Source organism: Nerophis ophidion, linkage group LG19 (genome assembly GCF_033978795.1).
Source record: "Nerophis ophidion isolate RoL-2023_Sa linkage group LG19, RoL_Noph_v1.0, whole genome shotgun sequence".
In the NCBI taxonomy this organism is placed as follows: Eukaryota; Metazoa; Chordata; class Actinopteri; order Syngnathiformes; family Syngnathidae; genus Nerophis; species Nerophis ophidion.
The window spans coordinates 17916336-17938001 of NC_084629.1; the positions used below are offsets into that span (position 1 = coordinate 17916336).

The 21666-nt window shown below is 40.0% G+C and overlaps 2 protein-coding genes across 6 annotated transcripts in view; one reads left to right on the forward strand and one right to left on the reverse strand.

The window, feature by feature from the left end:
• Positions 1-18314, reverse strand: part of dcbld2 (discoidin, CUB and LCCL domain containing 2) — a 50347-nt gene extending 32033 nt beyond the window's left edge. The window contains exons 1-3 of one of the 3 annotated variants that reach the window (XM_061879364.1): positions 17864-18247; positions 9390-9614; positions 5313-5450 (exon numbers count right to left, since the gene is read on the reverse strand). In XM_061879364.1, the coding sequence (XP_061735348.1) occupies positions 5313-5450; positions 9390-9614; positions 17864-17969 (469 nt within the window). In that variant the 5' untranslated portion in view covers positions 17970-18247. Of the gene's footprint in view, positions 1-5312; positions 5451-9389; positions 9615-17863 lie in introns of all 3 variants that reach the window. The other 2 variants (XM_061879365.1, XM_061879363.1) reach the window with 2 other exon arrangements.
• tmem30c (transmembrane protein 30C) overlaps positions 1-19066 on the forward strand; it is a 60461-nt gene extending 41395 nt beyond the window's left edge. The window contains exons 10-11 of one of the 3 annotated variants that reach the window (XR_009802929.1): positions 17881-18245; positions 18669-19066. The gene's annotated coding sequence lies outside the window, so the exon portion shown is untranslated. Of the gene's footprint in view, positions 1-17880 lie in introns of all 3 variants that reach the window. The other 2 variants (XR_009802930.1, XR_009802927.1) reach the window with 2 other exon arrangements.
• The last annotated feature ends 2600 nt before the right edge of the window (positions 19067-21666 follow it).

The following is a 21666-nucleotide window of genomic DNA, read 5'->3' on the forward strand; positions in this document are numbered from 1 at the left end:
CAAGATTTTAAGTGTGACCTCTTTAAGTGTCATAACTTTCTTAATATTTACCGCATTTTAAAAATGTTGATGTTGTCGGAAAGCTTCTTAAACAAAGAAACAGAAACTGTTGATGTGTATTTTTAATTGATCAAATTCATGGAATTAGTGTATGAAGCAGGGCTGCAATTAATGATTATATTGATAGTCGATTAGTCAACTATTATTTGAACGATTCGTCAACTGGTCAGATAATAAAGCGTACACATATTTAACGGCTATAATTTTTCTATCAACTTCCAAATTAAAGCTGAATTTATTTTAGGCATGTTCTTAATAACAAAAAAGATGACTAATTAATATATACATATATTTATACTGTGCAGCTCATTAAGCCCTTACAAAAAAAAAACTTTGAATAAAATATCAATCAATCGTTTATTTATATAGCCCTTAATCAAAAGTGCCTGAAAGGGCTGCACAAGTCACAACGACATCCTCAGTTCGGATCCCACAATTAACCTTGGTTATGTATTTTTTTTTAAAAGTTAAAAGAGCAGCAATGAAAACAGACAAAACAAAATCTCACTCAAAAAAAAGCCTTTAGTGATGTTTACAAAGCAGCACACTTAATTATATTGACTATTGATTTACTCTTGGCAGTTTTAGCACTCTAATAGACTCAATGTGTAGATTTATGTTTGATTAATTATTAAAATGTTGACATTATAATAGATTATGTTTAATCTTATGATACCTTCGTAGTGTGTGAATGTTGTCTTATCTGTGTTGGCCCTGTGATGAGGTGGCGACTTGTCCACGTTATGTTTTTGCTAGTAACCCACTTCTAGACGAAAAAAACACGATGACGTCACTACAATTGTCTGCGACAAAACTGTATTATACATTTGTCGACTAATCGTTGCAGCCCGAGTTGGAAGTGACGGAAAATCAGAGCAAACATGATTGGTTAGACTAGATTTGCGACATGTGTCACATCACAGCGACCAGGAAGAGGAAGTCGGCGAGTCCAAAAAAATCAGTGTGAGTATCAATTTAAAATATATTTTGCAGACTCCCAGATACATGTATAACTAACACTTTAAAAGGAATTCCAATTAAGTTTTTATTCAATGTAGATTTTTCGTGAGGGAGTTTTATCAAGTGTGGCGGAAATACTTGTCCAATTTCAATATTCATGATAAACTAGGATATGTGTTCTAAGCCATGAGTATAGGTCAGGGGTCAGCAACCCGTGACTCTTTAGCATTGCCCTAGTGGCTCCCTGGAACTCTTTCAGAGATGTGTGAAAATGGAAATGTTTTTAATATAGTTTCTGTAGGAGAACAAACATGAAAAAAACCTTCCTAATTGTTAGAAATCCCACTGTTTATGTTGCAAATGTTTCACTGATGAGTATTTGGCAAGCACCGTTTTTTCCTAATTTCTGCGATCCTTGAACTCATCGTAGTTTGTTTACATGTACAACTTTCTGTGACGCTGCCACGGAAAGATGCGTTTTTATGCCACTCCTTTCTTATTTTGTCCACCAAACGTTTTATGCTGTCCGTGAATTCACAAAGGTGAGCTTTGTTGATTTTATGGATTTGCAAAAGTGTTTATCGGCCATATTTGATAAATCCATGACTGCAAGCTAATCGATGCTAACATGCTATTTAGGCTAGCTGTATGTACTTATTGCATCATTATGCCTCATTTGTAGGTATATCTGAGCTCATTTTATTTCCTTTATCCATGCCCTTTGTGTATTTAATTTATATTTGCATGCCTCATGACACAATATTTGTCATTAATATTGGCTGCATTTCTCATAGTTGTGTGCCATGTTCCAGACCACAGAAAATATTACCCAACTTGCAAAGATTGTAATAAATCCATTAGAAGACAACCTGCCGTTCCCTTAAACTTGGGACACACATCTATACCTTTGGCCAGTAATTTCCAGAAGTTATCTCATCCTGTGAGAAGTCTCCATTTTACTTATGATTTCCAATGTTGCAAAAATATGTAGAATAAAAATGAAAATACAACATTTCTGTCAACAAAGATTTGTGTCAGCCTTTCATAGTAGATTAATATAAAGAATATAGACACATCATGTGTTGCCTTTATTCATTTCATTTATTTATTTATTTCAGGCAATGACATAAAATAAAAAATAAAAAAATTCAAATTTGAAAACACATAATACAAATTAATATAGTGCAAAAGGTAATGTATATTATGTAATGCATGATTGTCCAGTTTTGCCTGAAAGGGAGTGGGAAGAATATAATTAATATAATCCCACCCCCAGTTCTCCATTCAGTGATTATTCCCATGAGTTTCATTGTTACTTTGTTTGTTGAGGATTCTAATACAAATGTTGTATCATAGTGCCATTACGACAGGTAACAACAATTTTTTCACTGTAACAATAGTTTGTATCAACAATGTAGAAAGAATGAATATACCAACAATGGTAATAGACAAAATACCAACAATGTTAATAGACAACATAGCAATAATGGTAAGGAAACATTGAGCACATGATAACACTTTGAGACTGAGTACAACAGCAGGTCAAATTAAAGACCCTCATCTCTATATTTGAACCACACCCTATGTTTGTATAATAGTTTAAATCCATTAATAGTTTGGCATTGCTTATGTTGTAAACCCAGTTTGTTCCATAGTTTTACTCTGCATACAGACACACAAAAACATTTACGAACGGTTTGAGCTCTCTGTAATGAGAAATATCCAAAGCCTTTCAAATTATGAGCTTGCACCCGTCTTATAAAAAACCTTGTAGATTAGCCGGCAATAATTTGTTGAATGCTTTATATAAGTTTATTATTGTATTATATTTAACAATGTCATCAAATTTGAGCAACTTTGATTGCATAAACAGATTATGAGTATGTTCTAAATAACCAACGTTGTGAATGATCCGCACTGCTTTTTTCTATAATATTATCAGAAGATGAATTGTGTTGTGGCAATTATTCCCCCATACTTCAACAAAGTATAGTACCAGGGTGCATTATAGAGTACGGAGTGCATTTTCATTGAGGTATAATTTTGCTTTGTTTATATTTGAGAGGCTTTTGGAGATTTTTGTTTTGATTTGTCTGACAAGAGGTTTCCATGATAGTTTACTATCAATTATTACTCCCAAAAATGTATTCTCATTCACCATTTAAATTTGGGTACCATCAATATTTATTTTCTGTACAGATGTTATGTTGCGATTTCCAAACATCACTATTTTAGTTTTATCTATATTCAATGATAATTTATTTGTGTCCATCCATTTTATTACTCTGTTTAGTTCTGTGTTTTCTGTATTTGTGAGCTCATTATAGTCATCACTACTGTAGAATATATTTATGTCATCTGCAAATAGTATACATTTCAGTACTTTGGATGTATTAAACATATCATTTATAAATGGGGGACACCAAAAGCAATGCCAAGCGTATCAGATAAAAATTGACCCTTTTTTACAAACTGTACACTCCCTGTTAAATAGCTTTTTAACCAGTCACCAGCCAGCCCCCTAATTCCATATATTTCCATTTTATCTAGTAGATTTGAATGATTAATGTCATCAAAGGCTTTCATTAGATCAATAAAAATACCAACTGCATATCTTTTACGCTCCAGTGCATTCGTAATTTCTTCAATAGCTTCAGTTATCGCCATTGAGGTGGTTCGTTTGGACCTAAAGCCATACTGACCGTCACTGATTATATGATGCTTCTCAAGAAAAGATTCAAGTCTCGAGTTAAATAGTTTCTCTAAGATTTTTGAGAACTGAGGTAAAAGAGAGATTGGTCTGTAATTGGTGAAAGCGTGTTTGCTGTCACTTTTAAAGAGCGGAGTTACCTTAGCAATTTTCATTTGACTTGGAAAGCGGCCAGTCTGGAATGATAGGTTACATTATATAAGTTAAGGGTTCTACAATATCCAGTATGACCTTTTGAACTGATATGTTGGGATCATGGCAGTCAGTAGAGCGCTTACTTTTACACTTCCGCAAAATGTTTGTCACTTCCTGCTCATTTGTAGCTGAGAGGAACAATGACAAAAAATTCTATTCAATAGTTGATTTTGTAACTCCATTGTCTGGGATATCTACAGCCAACTTAGGACTAACATTTACAAAAAAACTATTGAACTTATTATAACACTTATATAAGGCTTTTAATTTTGTGGCTCAGGACGGATTTTTATTTTTATTTTTAGTCCAATATGGCTCTTTCAACATTTTGGGTTGCCCACCCCTGGATAGGTGTATAGTGGTGACGAAAACAACGCGGTCACTAGTCACAACTGCGCATTCAAGCATGAATCACATATACCTAGTACATAGTAAACCAGCCTGCGAGTCACATTCTTACATACGTCACATACACGCCCTCGCAGGGCAGAGAGGTAGCGGCGTGGCTAACGTTACCTGCTAACGTAGCCGTACAAGAGAAAGATGGTGCGGATCTGGTAACAAATGAAGGAAGACTTAATTCCCAATAAAAAACACCAGGGTTTCCATCGTCTGGCGGTGGTTCGGCTTCAAGTGGGAATATGTCAAACAGACAACTGTAATTTGTCAAGTGTGGGGGGGGGAAAGCTTTGCTATAAAAAGTAGCATTACTGCTAATATGTAGCATCATTTGTAAAGAATGAAGAGAATTTCATAACCTTAGTAACATACCACATAGTGAAGGACGAATGCTATTTGATTTCCTATTATGCAGCTCACTTAAAATGTCTCTGATAATCTTGCAATTTAATGTTTTGGAAATGACGTGAATGTTGTGCCATTGCTTAATAACTTTAATAAATACACTTTCGGTCAATTGACTTAGTTGTAATTTCCCTCTCTGCATGAAAGTTTAAAAGTAGCATATATGAATGCAGTATGAAGAAGAATGTTTTAATGTAGACACATAAAATCATCATACTGCTGGGATTATATGCATCAAGTGTTCATTCAAGGCAAAGGCAAAATATCGTAATATATATCGTACATCGCGATATGGCCTAAAAATATTGCGATATTAAAAAAAGGCAATATCACCCAGCCCTAGCTGGCGCCACCAATGGTTACTATGATATTATTGTTAGTGCAATATATACCGTAAAAATTACATAAACCAGGAGATTACCGCCAAGATTCAACTGCAAGGACATCCGCACGGCCTCTTTTTTGGTGCAAAGCCATTTAATTGGACTCATTGGGCGCAGTTTGTTTGCGCCCTAATGAAAAAATGTTTAGTAACTTAGCGCTAATTATGGCAACATGCTAATAACTGTACCGCCTGTTTTACCTGTGTGCTCGGTGGTGGCGTAGGACAGGTAGAAGCCGCGTCCAGTGTGATGCGTCCCGCTCATGAACTGAACGGTGACCTGGTTGCCGGTCGACTCGATGAGCTCGTCCACCTTCAGGTTCAAGCCGCAATATTTCGCTGCAATGGAAGTGAGTCAAAAAGTCGAGTTACGAGCCAGTGCACAACATTTTCTAGCATACTAATCGTTGCTGGGTGTAAGCCAAACAGACCGTTCGCTAGTCTGTCGGCTAATTATTTGTTAGTTACTAAAGACTGTTTCGTCGAATCACCACAACATTTGGTAAACACCTTTTAAGGGCTGACAAGCACGTGTGTGTAAGATTTTAGGACAAGTAGTTGGAAAACATGGCCGCCATGAAGCAAAACTTCTTTGCAGGGGTGGGACTTGGCAATAAGTTACTATGTGTTTAATGGTCATAAAATGTATTACCTGTAAAGTATGCAAACATGTCTTCCAAAGCATTTTGACTACAACTCATAGAGGGCGCTAGTGATAGGCAAAATGACCTAACATATTTATCGTAATGCACTGCAGCCTCTTGCAATAATGATGTATTTCACAGTATATTATTTGAAATATAAATGATAATACAGCCACTTCAGGGCAGCACGATGGGAAAGGGGTTAGTGCGTCTGCCCCACAATACGAAGGTCCTGAGTAGTTCTGGGTTCAATCTTTGTGGAGTTTGCATGTCCTCCCCGTGACTACGTGGGTTCCCTCCGGGTACTCCGGCTTCCTACCACCTCCAAAGACATGAACCTGGGGATAGGTTGATTGGCAACACTAAAATTGGCCCTAGTGAATGTGAGTGTGAATGTTGTCTATCTGTGTTGGCCCTGCGATGAGGTAGCGACTTGTCCAGGGTGTATCCCGCCTTCCGCCCGATTGTAGCTGAAATAGGGACCAGCGCCCCCCGCGAGCCCAAAGGGAATAAGCGGTAGAAAATGGATGGATCAATGCAGGTTACTCCTAATTTGGCAGCTGACATATGTAATAACATATTGTGTCATTTCCGGTTGCATTATTTTTTTTAAACTACAATTAATCTACTTGCTACTTTACTGTTAATATCTGGTTATTTTCTGCTGCATAATGTTTTTTTCTACACTTCAGTTAAAATGTAATTAGCACTTATTCTTCTGTTGTTTCGATACTTTATATTAGTTGTGGACGATACCACAAATCTGGGTATCGATCCAATACCAAGTACATGGGCTGTTTTGATCGTGTCATTGCTATTATTTAATATTGTCAAGATCATTAATATAATTAAATTTTTGATCACAATCATAACCAGACAAAAACCCAGGATGCCGGTGTAACATTATCGGACACATATTTGAATTATTTCCTACTATTGCCACTAAGTTAAACAACGGGAAACTCTTTCCGGTTTTATTCAGGGTCATGACGTGAATAAAAATGTGCTAAATATGCGCCAGGCTTTTATATTTGGCGGTCGACGCAACAAATCTGTTCCAGTCAGCTAAAATGTGCTTGAGTTGGACAGTAAGTTTTATGCACAACTACAAAATAAACTCTCTGGTTTACTTTCAAAAAAAAATATTCATTTTTCAAGGCGTATTGTATATTACACTTTGAAACGTCCTAATGGGCGGCGACGGATATGACGTCAACTTGTCAAAGGTTTTCAGACGTAATTTCACTTTGTTGACACAAATGGATGAGGAAATGCTGATTTTGGAGGTCCAAATATAAAAATCATATACAGGCACATCTTGGGCACCTATATGGGGATAGGAGTGCCTGTGTCAAATACAAGGGGTGTGTGTGTGTGTGTGTGTGTGTGTGTGTGTGTGTGTGTGTGTGTGTGTGTGTGTGTGTGTGTGTGTGTGTGTAATAGAATAAACTGTTTGTGGTTTGCTTTACAACAACTCCCCTGATCTCATGATTACGCGCGGATTTACAAGATTTCGTAAAAGTCTGCACTATTTTGCTGTACTACTGATGGCGGCCTCGTTCAGCTGCTCTTACGCATGCAGTAAAAAAAAAAAAGTTTTATCGATTTGCCTGCCTATGTTTTAGGGCTGGGCGTTATATCGAGTTTGTAAGATATTGATATATTTTTAAACAAGATATGAATTAATAAAATATCGTAATATCGATAATTTATTTCACGTTAAAATGACCAAACGCTGCTTTTTTGTTGAATTCCTTGTTCTCCCCCGCTTCTCATTCCCTCTCAACACTCCCCTTCTTCCTTCCAAGACGTGCTTGGATGTACAAGAACATCCATTATTGGTGGGTTGTTTAGTATGATGAGTCACGATTGGTTAGGGACAAGCCAATCAGAGGCAAGATAGAGAGGGTCATCGAACCAGGAAGGGAAATGAAAAAGTGCCAGCTTGCAAACATATTTTTTTATCTGAGTTTGATACATTTTGTATTATTTGCACAGCTATGTTATTCTATTTTACGTAGCAATAATATTTTTCTATTCTATTTATGTTATGGAATTCTGTACTACTTAAACCGTTTCTTTTTTGCGCTGTTAATACTCATCTTGACAAACTGAGTTAAAGGCCTACTGAAATGAGATTGTATTATTTAAACGGGTCCATTCTATGTGTCATACTTAATCATTTCGCGATATTGCCATTATTTTGCTGAAAGGATTTTGTAGAGAACATCCACGACAAAGTTCGCAACTTTTGGTGCTAACAGAAAATCCCTGCGTTTACCGGAAGTCGCAGACGATGATGTCACATGTTGATGGCTCCTCACATCCTCACATTGTTTTTAATGGGAGCCTCCAACAAAAAGAGCTATTTGGACCGAGAAAACGACAATTTCCCCATTAATTTGAGCGAGGATGAAAGATTCGTGTTTGAGGATATTGATAGCGACGAAAAAAAAAGGAAAAAAAAACGCGATTGCATTGGGACGGATTCAGATGTTTTTAGACACATTTACTAGGATAATTCAGGGAAATCCCTTATCCTTCTATTGTGTTGCTAGTGTTTTAGTGAGTTTAACAGTACCTGATAGTCGGAGGTGTGTGTCCACGGGTGTCTTGAGGCCAGTGTCTCAGGGAAGTCGACGGCAGCTTTATGGGTGGCACAAGCTCAGCTGATCTCCGGTAAGAAGCGACTTTTTACCACAATTTTCTCACCGAAACCTTCTGGTTGACATTCGGTTGGGATCCATGTTCGCTGTGATCCATAGAGAAGTTTCACCTCCGGGAATTTTAAACAAGGAATCACCGCCTGTTTGTGTGGCTAAAGGCTAAAGCTTCCCAACTCCATCTTTCTACTTTGACTTCTCCAATATTAATTGAACAAATTGCAAAAGATTCAGCAACACAGATGTCCAAAATACTGTGTAATTATGCGGTTAAAGTAGACCACTTATAGCTGTGTGTGTGTGCAGCGCTCATATTTCCTAACAACCCGTGACGTTACGCGTATACGTCATTATTACATGACGTTTTCAAGAAGAAGCTCCCGGGAAATTTAAATTGCAATTTAGTAAACTAAAAAGGCTGTATTGGCATGTGTTGCAATGTTAATATTTCATCATTGATATATAAACTATCAGACTGCGTGGGTTTCAGTAGGCCTTTCATAAAAGTGATTACATTACGGTTGTCATTCACTTCAATTTCACTGAATATTCCTCAAAAATGAATATCTTTATACTTTCACCGAAAAATATATCGATATATATTCCTTAGAGTTAAAGTAAAAATATATCGAGATATACTTTTTCGACCATATCGCCCAGCCCTACTATGTTTACGTGCAACAGTTCTAGCTTAGTGACTAGCATATCCTCCTACGGTGTGTAGTGTAGCATGTTAAGCCATTCCTCGTCCTCCAGTGATGATAAATGTGAGACAATATGTTCTCTTGCGCCAATGGAGGCGAGGATTGCTGACTTAGACGTGGCTTTGCACTGTGAAGGGACATTATCTGCTAGCAAGAATGCTACATTGCGTGGAAGATGCACGTCAAATGTGCGAGACATAGCTAGGACGAATTATTATAGTTTTAAAAGCTCTATCGTCAGCCAAATTGATATAATTTATATCGTACCGATCTCTTTCCTGTTAGGTCCGATGCCGTTGTACAGGCGGAGGTAGTTGACCTGGCAGTCCCGGTCCTCGATGTCCAGCTGGGCGAAGCAAAAGTGGACCCTTTTGCCTGGAGGTACGCTGATCTCCCACTCGCACACCGTGTTGTTGGGGTACGTCGCCGGATAACCCAGGGAGGACAGGGTGCCGCTGCTGGGGCCCAACACTGTGGGGCCACAGCCATCACCTGCACAGCACCAACAACACGTTACAATCAACATTTTTCGAACATTATGTCCCAGTTACAGGACTTCCTTAAAATCTATTAAAAAAAAAAATGCACAGCGTATAAAAAGGTGTAGATCGGTACCAGTTATAACCTGGAACAGATGATCTTTATTTCCACTAAACCTGAGCAAATTGGATTCCTTGGAGGTTCCACTAAAATGCCATTTTGCAGCTGTGAAACACTACATCAAAAGTGCAACTTTTGTTAAGGGGGAGAAGTGTGTTTATCCGAGTTACGCAAGCGCTTCCCGGTGGACATAATCCAGCTGAAGAGGACAAAAACAAAGCCTCTTCCCTGCTCTGACTCACCAGTGTTACTGAGCTCATGTTCCCTTCCCAATAACTGGATGTCCATGCAATAAATGTATACAACAGTATCATATGTCAGGGCTTTTTCAATAGCAGGCCCGCGGGTCAAATCCACGTCAAAGTGTACCGACACTTTAGTTCGAAACTTGGAGGATTTAGGAAAGACTTGGTGAGGATCTTTTAAAGAGACATTTTATAGGTTCTCAAAAATAGCTCCGTACAATACAACATTTTTTACTATTTGGTCATAGAGGATCTCTGCCAATCCCTCGTTTTGCAGTAAATCTTTTAAAAACAGCAGAGAATGATCTTTGCGTTTTTTTTAGAAAATTACTCTAAAACAGAGTGATCCTGTCATCCATCCATCCATTTTCTACTGAGTATTCCCTTTGGGGTCGCTGGTGCCTATCTCAGCTACAATCGGGCGGAAGGTTTACACCCTGGACAAGTCGCTATCTCATCGCAGGGCCAACACAGGTAGACAGACAAAATTCACACACTAGGGCCAATTTAGAGTTGCCTATCAACCTATCCCCAGGTGCATGTTTTTGGAGGTGGGAGGAAGCCGGAGTACCCGGAGGGAACCCACGCATTCACGGGGAGGACACGCAAACTCTACACAGAAAGATCTCGAGCCCGGGATTGAACCCCAGACTACTCAGGACATTTGTATTGTGAGGCAGACGCACTAAATCCTCTGCCACCGTGAAGCCTGAGTGATCCTGTCATTCACAGGATATTGGTTAGTGATTTTGCCCTTCAAAAATGGCAGTGCACTCACCCATCCATCCATTTTCTACCGCTTATTCCCTTTTGGGGTCGCGGGGGGCGCTGGCGCCTATAAAATATATTTACAGTAGTTCCCTTAACTGTAGAGTGCCATGTTAAATAGAGGATCTTTAACTTGTGTTTTTGTATTTGGTCGTAGAGGATCTTTGACATGAGTTTTTTTTGCAGTAGGTCCTGTTAAAAACAGCAAAATAGTTTCCTAAAAACTACTGTTTTTAGGAAACTACTGTAAAAACAGAGTGATCCCGTCATTATCTTGTTTGCCATTTTGCAGTAGGCCCTTAAAAACCGGCAGTGCACTCATTTCAAATATATTTGCAGTAGTTCCATTAACAGTAGAGTGCTACGGTAAATACTGGATCTTTGACTAGTATTTTTTTATTAGATCAGAAGAACTTTGGAATGCCTTTTTTCACAGTTGGTCGTTAAAACAGCAAACACAAGACCATGCTTTTTCAAGGAATGCTCCTGTCATTTTAAATGAACTTTGACTTGTGGTTTGTTGTTGGTCACAAAATCTTTGACTTGCCTTTTTTGCAGTAGCTCCTTTTTAAAAACAGCAGAAAAGGATCTTTGCTGTTTTTGGTAAACGGAGTACACCAGTCATTTAACAGACTTTTTTGTGTGTTTTTGCAGCAGCTCCTTAAAAACAACAGTGCCATGTGAAATAGAGGATCTTTGACCAGTGTTTGTGTGTTGTGCAGTAAGGCCTTTAAAAAAGCATGGTCCGCATTGTTTTCTATTTTTAGGAATCTACTGTCATTTTTACAGGATCTTGATTCATGGTTTGTAGTCGGTCACAGAGGATCTTTGTTGGACTCTTCATTTTTTTTTTTGCAGTAATAAGTGTTAGTAGTAAAAACCGCAGAGATGGGTCTATGAAACTAGTGTAAAAACAGAGTGCTCCAGTCATTTTACAGGATCTTATCTTTAGTGTTTTTGCAGCGCGCTAATGTCAAAGATGGTCTTTTGACAAGTAAGTTTGCAGTAGTTTCTTAAACAGCGGTGTGCCATGTTGAATTGAGGGTCTTTGACTAGTGTTTTTGCATTGGGTCAGAGGACCTTTGACTTGCCTTTTTTTGCAGCAGGTCCCTAAAAAGCGTGGTCTGTTTTTAAGAAATGTGCTGTACATTAATCATCGCACCACAGTCACAGGATCTTTGACTTGTAGTTTTTAATTGGTCATAGAGGATCATTGACTAACATTGTTTGCAGTAGCTCATATGTTTGCCATTTTTAGGAATCTACTGCACATTAGTCATAGCACCCCTGTTATTTTAGAGGATCTTTGACACATGGTTTACAGTAGGTCATAGACGATAGTTGACTTTTTTTTTGCAGACGATCCCTAAAAAAAAAAAAGTCACATCTTTACTATTTTTAGAAATGTATTACACAATATTTAATTTTTTTTTTTAATTATTAGCTAAGTACCGTGTGACCTGTTGAAGGGTGGACTAGCAAAGTAAGATGTTCATTGTACGGCAAAATCTCTAACTGTGCATATGACAATAAACAATCTTGAATCTTGAATTAGTTAAAGCACTCCTGTCATTTTAGAGAATCTTTGACTTGTGGTTTACAGTTCGTTATAGAGGATATTTGATTTGCCTTTCCCCCCCCCCAGTAGGTCCTTATAAAAAGCATGGTCACATGTTTGCTGTTTTTACAAATCTGTTGTACTTTAGTCAGAGTGCTCCTTTTTAAAATAATCTTTGATTAGTGGTGTGTTGTTGGACCTTTGCCTTGCAGTAGTTTCTTTAACTGTAGAGCGCCATGTTTTTGCAGTAAGTCACAGATTTGCCATTTTTAGCACTAGGATCTTTAACAAATGGTTTATAGTTGGTCATAGAGGATCATTGACTTGCCCTGTTTTGCAAAAGGTCCCTAAAAAGCATGGTCATATTTGCTGGTTTTAGGAATTTACTGCACATTAGTCAAAGCACTCCTGTCCTTTTAGAGGATATTTGCCTAGAGTTTTCGCAGAAGGTCTCTAAAAATCGCAATATGTGTATGTCATATTACAGTAGGTCCAAAAACAGCTGAGCACCTGTCATACAGAGGTTTCTCAAGTAGCATGTTTGTAGTAGATTATTCCAAAACAAAAGTACTCCCATCATAGAAGATCTTTGACTTGGCTTTCATGTCAGTTGGGCCTTCCTAAAAACAGAAATGATGCTACTTTGCGGTTTTGAGGAATTACCTTCAAACATTTGTCATTTAGAGCAGTGTTTTACAACCTTTTTTGAGCCAAGGCGCATTTTTTGCATTGAAAAAATCCGGAGGCACACCACCAACAGAAATCATTAAAGAACGAAACTTAGTTGACAGTAGGAATGATGTTAGTTAAAAATGTATCGATGTCGATGTCATTATCGAATCCTCTTATCGAACAGATTCCTTGTCGAATCCAGATAGGTTGTTGTGTGTGCACTGAGTTCCAAAAGCCATAGCTGTGATGTGACTGGGCCGGCAGGCTGTTTATATGGAGGAAAGGCAGAACGTGACTGAGGACAGCATGCGGACGTCAAAGGGTGAAGGTTTCCGGTAAGGGAGGACGCTAAAGGCACGCACCAAGTGAGCATACAGTGCTGCTACGAGTGTTGTAAATAAAAAAAAATTGCCGACACACACATCACCAACATGGACGAGGTGCCGCTCACTTTAAACATTCCAGTGAAGCACACAGTGGAGAAGAAGGGGACCAGCTAGGTAGCGAATCCATACGCACGACGGGACAAGAGAAGTCTGCTTTTACTGTTGTGCTAGCTTGCTATGCTAATGGACAGAAACTGCCACCTATGATGATTTTAAAGGGGAAGACGCTGCCGAAAGAAAAGTTTCCACTTGGAGTCATCATTCATTAAAGCATGACGAAGGAACTCCAACCGCTGGACATGGGTGTAAACAGGACGTTCAAAGTGAAGTTGTGAGCGTCATGGGAGCGTTGGATGACAGACGAACACAGCTTCACAAAAACTGGGAGGCAGCGTCGGGCGAGTTACGCCACAATTTGTGAATGGATCGTGGATACTTGAGCTAACGTATCTGCTTACACTGTTGTTCGAGCTTCCGCAAAAGCAGGCATCTTTTCCGAGGAGCCCCACGGCAACGAGACTGACTTTGAATACGATGGACGTGTTTGATGAAGAACTTGCCCAGCTGTTCATTTCGGACACAGAGGATGAGGATTTTGATGGATTTGTCGATGAGGATTGATCAAAAAATAATATGAGTACATTAATAAATACTTCAATAAAATACAACCAAACTCAGCTTTGCTCCTGTTTACTTTTTAAAACAGCATCCATGCATGCTCGCGTATGTTTTAAGCTAGCGTATGTTTAACCATGCCTGCGCCCAAAAATTCACTGCGCCTTATTAATGCGTTAAAAACAGAAATAGCACCCGTAACTGACACGGCGTCTTTTAAAACAGTGCGCACTATGGTCGCGAAAATACGGTACAGTGGCTTCACTAACAGGATTCTCAAAGAGGGATTTGAATCCATGGAATCGGTTATTTCCTTTTCGAATAATTGATATAACCGTTTTTTGAAAACCATCGCTAGTTCACAGTAAAAAGTTGTCGCAATTTTTGGATATGACTTTAAACCACAACCAAGCATGTATCACTATAACTCTTGTCTCAAAATAGGGTGTACTGTCACGACCGGGCACATCACGCCGTGACTCATTTTGAGTTTTTTGCCGTTTTCCTGTGTGTAGTGTTTTAGTTCTTGTCTTGCGCTCCTATTTTGATGGCTTATTCTCTTTTTTTGGTATTTTCCTGCAGCAGTTTCATGTCTTTGAGCGATATTTCCCGCATCTACTTTGTTTTAGCAATCAATAATATTTCAGTTGTTATTATCCTTCATTGTGGGGACATTGTTGATTGTCATGTCATGTCCGGATGTACACTGTGGACGCCGTCTTTGCTCCACAGTAAGTCTTTGCTGTCATCCAGCTTTCTGTTTTTGTTTACTTTGTAGCCAGTTCGGTTTTAGTTTTGCTCTGCATAGCCTTCCCTAAGCTTCAATGCCTTTTCTTAGGGGCACTCACTGTTTGTTTATTTTTGGTTTAATCATTAGACACCTTTTTACCTGCACCCTGCCTCCCGCTGTTTCCTACATCTACAGAGCAAATTAGCTACCGGCTGCCACCCACTGATATGGAAGAGTATTACACGGTTACTCTGCCGAGCTCAAGACAGCACCGACACTCAACAATAACACAACATTTGCAGACTATAATCACTGGTCTGCAATGTATGTTTAACCCAAAAAGGTGAAATTAGATAATCTCCCAAGGCACACAACCGTAGCACAGTGGTTGAAAAACACTGATTTAGAGAAATGGTTCTCAACCTTTTTTCAGTGATTTACCACCTGTGAACATTTTTATAATTCAAGTACCCCTTAATCAGAGCATAGCATTTTTAGTTGAAAAAAAGAGATGAAGTAAAATACAGCACTATGTCATCAGTTTCTGATTTATTAAATTGTATAACAGTGCAAAATATTGCTAATTTGTAGTGGTCTTCTCTTGAACTATTAGGAAAAAAAGATAAAAATAACTAAAAACTTGTTGAAAAATAAACACGTGATTCAATTATGAATAAAGATTTCTACACATAGAAGTAATCAACCTAAAGTGCCCTCTTTGGGGATTGTAATAGAGATCCATCTGGATTCATGAACTTAATTCTAAACATTTCTTCACAAAAAAAGATATCTTTAACATCAATATTTATGGAACATGTCCACAAAAATTCTAGCTGTCAACACTGAATATTGCATTGTTGCATTTCTTTTCACAGTTTATAAACTTACATTCATATTTTGTTGAAGTATTATTCAATAAATATATTTATAAAAGATTTTTTAGTTGTTGCTATTTTTAGCACGTACCCCCATTTGAGAACCACTGATTTAGAGGATTCTTGACGAGCGTTTTAATTACTCCTTAAAAAACGCAGCGGACTACTGTCAGAATATCTTTTGACTAGTTTTCTTGTGTTTTACCATGGGTTTTTGACTATACGACATTTGATGAGGTTAAAAGGGTCCATCCAAGGCTCTGCAATACGCGATAGTTAAGGGAGTCCTAAGCTTTACGACAATGATTCATGTAGTTAAATGGTTACTAAAAGGGACAGCGTGGCACAGTGGGATAGTGGCCATGCGCAACCCAAGGGTCCCTGGTTCAATCTTCACCTAGTACCAACCTCGTCACGTCCGTTGTGTCCTGAGCAAGACACTTCACCCTTGCTCGTGATGGGTGCTGGTTAACGCCTTGCATGGCCGCTCCCTCCATCAGTGTGTGAATGTGTGTGTGAATGGGTAAATGTGGAAGTAGTGTCAAAGCGCTTTGAGTACCTTGAAGGTAGAAAAGCGCTATAAAAGTTAGTGTTGTGTCGTTCGGGAACGACTTGTTCGAACAAACAAATCTTTTGAGTGAACGTACTGAACTGAATCACTTTATGAACTGATTCGTTCCTTTCTCAGTTCAGTTGAGCTCTGCCGCGACCATGCCGGTATGAGTGGAACTGGCGTGAATCACGTTCGCGAACGTACTGACACAGAGAACTGACTGTGTCGCGACGTGAATAACGTGAATCACGTTCGCCAACGTACTGACACAGAGAACTGACTGTGTCACGACGTGAATCACGTTCGCGAACGTACTGACACAGAGAACTGACTGTGTCGCGACGGGAATCACGTTCGCGAATGTACCGACACAGAGAACTGACTGTGTCGCGACGTGAATAACGTGAATCACGTTCGAACGTACTGACACAGAGAACTGACTGTGTCGCGACGTGAATCACGTTCGCGAACGTACTGACAGAGAACTGACTGTGTCGCGACGTGAATCACGTTCGAACGTACTGACACAGAGAATTGACTGTCGCGACGTGAATCATGTTCGAACGTATTGACACAGAGAACTGACTGTGTCGCGACGTGAATAACGTGAATCACGTTCGCCAACGTACTGACACAGAGAACTGACTGTGTCGCGACGTGAATCACGTTCGCGAACGTACTGACACAGAACTGACTGTGTCGCGACGTGAATCACGTTCGAACGTACTGACACAGAGAAGTGACTGTTGCGGAGGATGATGTCACATTGAAGATCTCGTTCAGTCACTGTGTGCGTCGTTCTTTGGGTGCTGAGGGCTTGTGTCGTTCGCGAACTGACATACACCGAGATCTGCCGCTGGGGAAGCTGTTACTGACTAACTCATAATTCGTCGACCTGGACACAGAACTGCTGCTGCAGAAGTGATTCGGTGAACAAATATTTAACTGATTCTAGTGATTCAGTACAGTCAAAAGAACCATGCCGATCCCATCACTAATACAAGTACAACCCATTTATCATGTATTTATCATTTATTACGACTGCCATATATAATTGCATTTGATGAAAGTTCTTTAAATTAGAATAGAATCGACCCTTATGTATTTTTTTTTTTAAAGGCTGCATTTACTTTGGTTGTGATTAAATATTACAAACTATCCACGTGTTTAGTCATTCCTTTCCAGTGTTTACCCCACCCCCAACCTTTACACACCTGAGCTTGTTTTTTTTTTAATTTATGTGAAACGAGCTCTACTTGTGTTAAAAGCAACCGAACCAGAGCTTTACACTTTCACATGCATCATAAACAACGGCCCAAACTGGCGTGACTGTGGCGAGGGGGGAAAGGCCACAACATGCCCGACATGTGCTGTTGTCTCCTGCTGACGAACCCTCCGCCATACTCCATTAGCACATCCGCGCTTTTAAAAGAAACTCCCGTAATTAGAAAGAACAACAAGGGCCGGAGGTGACATTTCAATGTTAGTTAAACTAATTGGTCGTTTCTCTTTACATCGGCGGATGTCCCAGCGACTGTAGCCGAGAATAAGCCCGGACAAAACTCCACTAAACGGAACCGGTTTTCCTGGTTTTGGCACAGCGCATGCATGTCGGCGGTCGGCGGAAATCGGTAAAAAAAAAAAAAACTGAATTCTGCCTTGTAAGACACGTTGGCTAGACTTTAGTAGTTGAATTCCGACCAGTGTGTGTTTACACGCAAGCGTGTTTTGACACCCACCTTTCTGTGCCCTGCAGCCTTCCGTGGTGAGGGTGATGACGAGGATCGACAGGACCAGAACCCCGGCCCCTGTCGGCCCCCTGCCCACCATTACCGCTCCTTCCATAGCAGCCTGCAGTCCAAATGCATACTGCTTGCTTCCGGACCCGCCGCACCGCTTCCAACTGCACCAAACGGCCGATATGGAGGACCACCGGAGCGGGTACGGGAACGGTGCTCAGATTGTGGCTCTTATTCGGCCTCAAATTCCAGTGATTGACTCACTATTATGGAGGTAAGTTGCTGAGGGGGCTACTTCCTCCAATTAGGCTCCTCCCCCTGCGGGCTGCCGACACCCCCGCAAGTCCGAAGGGGATCTTCAAGTCACCTACCGGTAATATAGGTGCGCTTCTTTTCCTAGTTTTACGGTAACAGAATACACACTGAACACAAGAAATGTATAAATCAGTGTTTTTCAGCCACTGTGCTATGGTACACTAGTGAGTAGTGTGCCGTGAGATACTGTTTGGTCTGCCGTGGGAGATTATGTAATTTCACCTAATTGGGTTAAAAATATTTGTATTGAGTTGTGTGGTCCTCTGTTGCCCTCTGTGTTTTAAAATTGTGATTTCTATTTACTGTTTTAATTGGTTTCAACCTTAAAATCGTTTTTAATCATATTTATTTTATATTGTTTTCATATTGGTTTTACATGTATTTATTTTTATTTTTTGTTTTTATTCAGTCATTGGTAGAGCTCAGGATAGTATTTGAATGCCCATCCATCCATCCATTTTCTACCACGTATTCCCTTTTGGGTTCGCAGGGGGCGCTGGCGCCTATCTCAGCTACAATCGGGCGGAAGGCGGGGTACACCCTGGACAAGTCGCCACCTCATCGCAGGGCCAACACAGATAGACAGACAACATTCACGCTCACATTCACACACTAGGGCCAATTTAGTGTTGCCAATCAACCTATCCCCAGGTGCATGTCTTTGAAAGTGGGAGAAAGCCGGACTACCCGGAGGGAACCCACGCATTCACGGGGAAACATGCAAACTCCACACAGAAAGATCCCGAGCCTGGGATTGAACACAGACGCACTAACCCCTCTGCCACCGTGAAGCCAGTATTTGAATGTTGTTTTTAATATTGTTGTGCAGCACTTTGGAAACATTTTGTTGTTTAAATGTGCTATATAAATAAAGTGGATTGGATTGGATTGGATTGGATCATCATCCGCAAAAAATGTGCCGTTGTTGAGTGTCTGTACTATCTGGAGCTCGTCAGAGTAACCGTGTAATATTCTTCCATATCAATAGGTGGCAGCAGTTAGCTAATTGCTTTGCAGATATCGGAAACATGGTTTGTCGTGATCACAATGTGCAGACGACAGCAGAAGGCATAGCGCAGGTAAAAAGGTATCTAACGCTTAAACCAAAAATAAACAAAAGGCATTGAAGGTCTGGGAAGGCTATGCAGAATTAAACTGTAACGGAACTGGCTGCAAAGTAAACAAAAACAGAATGCTGGACGACAGCAAAGACTTACAGCGTGAAGAGCAAACGGCGTCCACAAAGTACACCCATACATGACATGACAATCAACAACAAAATAGGAGCGCAAGGCAAGAACTAAAACTCTACACACAGGAAAACAGCAAAAAACTCAAAATAAGTCACGGAGTGATGTGACAGGTCATGACAGTACACATACTTTGAGACAAGAGTTATAGTGATGCATGGTTGGTTATGGTTAGAATTCCATCCATCCATCCATTTTTCTGCCGCTTATTCCCGTTCGGGGTCGCGGGGGGCGCTGGCGCCTATCTCAGCTACAATCGGGCGGAAGGCGGGGTACACCCTGGACAAGTCGCCACCTCATCGCAGGGCCAACACAGATAGACAGACAACATTCAGACTCACATTCACACACTAGGGCCAATTTAGTGTTGCCAATCAACCTATCCCCAGGTGCATGTCTTTGGAAGTGGGAGGAAGCCGGAGTACCCGGAGGGAACCCACGCATTCACGGGGAGAACATGCAAACTCCACACAGGAAGATCCCGAGCCTGGATTTGAACCCAGGACTGCAGGACCTTCGTATTGTGAGGCAGACGCACTAACCCCTCTGCCACCGTGAAGCCCTGGTTAGAATTCATATCCAACAATTGCGAGAACAACTTTTTACCGTCAATATCGGTTGTTGGGTTTCATTTTTTGGTTTTCTGCTGGTGGTGTGCTCTAGATTTTTTTCAATGAAAAAATGTGCGTTGGCTTAGAAAAGGTTGAAAAACACAGGTATAAATAAACACCATTACTTTGATTGCATCATATTTGTGCTTAACGTAGATGCATTTGGATAAGATGCCGAAAAGTCGGAAACATGGTTTGTCGTGATCACAATGTGCAGACAACAGCGGAAGCCATAGCGCAGGTAAAAAGGTATCTAACGCTTAAACCAAAAATAAACAAAAGGCATTGAAGGTCATGGAAGGCTATGCAGAACAAAACTTACTGAACTGGCTGCAAAGTAAACCAAAACAGAATGCTGGACGACAGCAAAGACTTACAGCGCGTGGAGCAGACGGTGTCCACAAAGTACACCCATACATGAGATGAATTGATTTACGTGGACCCCCAACTTAAAAAAATTGTAAAATTTATTCGGGTGTTACCATTAAGTAAATTGTACGAAATATGTACCAAACTGTGCAATCTACTAATAAAATTTTCATTCATTCATGACAATCAACAACAAAATAGGAGCGCAAGGCAAAAACTGAAACTCTACACAGAGGAAAATAGCAAAAAACTCAAAATAAGTCACGGCGTGATGTGACAGGACACATACTTTGAGACAAGAGTTATAGTGATGCATGGTTGATTATGGTTTGAATTCCATCCATCCATCCATTTTCTACCGCTTATTCCCTTTTTGGGTCACGGGAGGCGCTGGTGCCTATGTCAGCTACAATCGGGCGGAAGGCGGAGTACACCCTGGACAAGTCGCCACCTCATTGCAGTGGTTTGAATTCATATCCAACAATTGCGAGAACAACTTTTTACTGTCTATCGGTTGTTGAGTTTCATTTTTTCGCTTTCTGCTGGGGGTGTGCTCTAGATAGTTTTCTATAAAAAAAAATGTGCCTTGGCCTAGAAAAGGTTGAAAAACACAGGTATAAATAAACACCACTACTTTGATTACGTCATATTTGTGCTTAACGTAGATGCATTTGGATAAGATGCCAAAAAGTCGGAAACATAGTTTGTCGTGATCACAATGTGCAGACGACAGCAGAAGGCATCCCGCAGGTAAACAGGTATCTAACGTTTAAACCTAAAATAAACAAAAGGCATTGAAGTTCTGGGAAGGCTATGCAGAACAAAACTATTACTGAACTGGCTGCAAAGTAAACAAAAACAGAATGCTGGACGACAGCAAAGACTTACAGCGTGAGGAGCAGACGGCGTCCACAAAGTTTACCCGTACATGACATGACAATCAACAACAAAATGGGAGCGCAAGGCAAGAACTAAAACTTTACACACAGGAAAATAGCAAAAAACTCAAAATAAGTCACGGCATGATGTGACAGGTCATGACAGTACACATACTTTGAGACAAGAGTTATAGTGATGCATGGTTGGTTATAGTTTGAATTCATATCCAACAATTGCGAGAACAACTTTTTACTGTTAATATCGGTTGTTGAGTTTAATTTTTTTGTTTTCTGCTGGGGGTGTGCTCTAGATTGCTTCTATGAAAAAAAATGGGCCTTGGCTTAGTAAAGGTTGAAAAATACTGGTATAAATAAACACC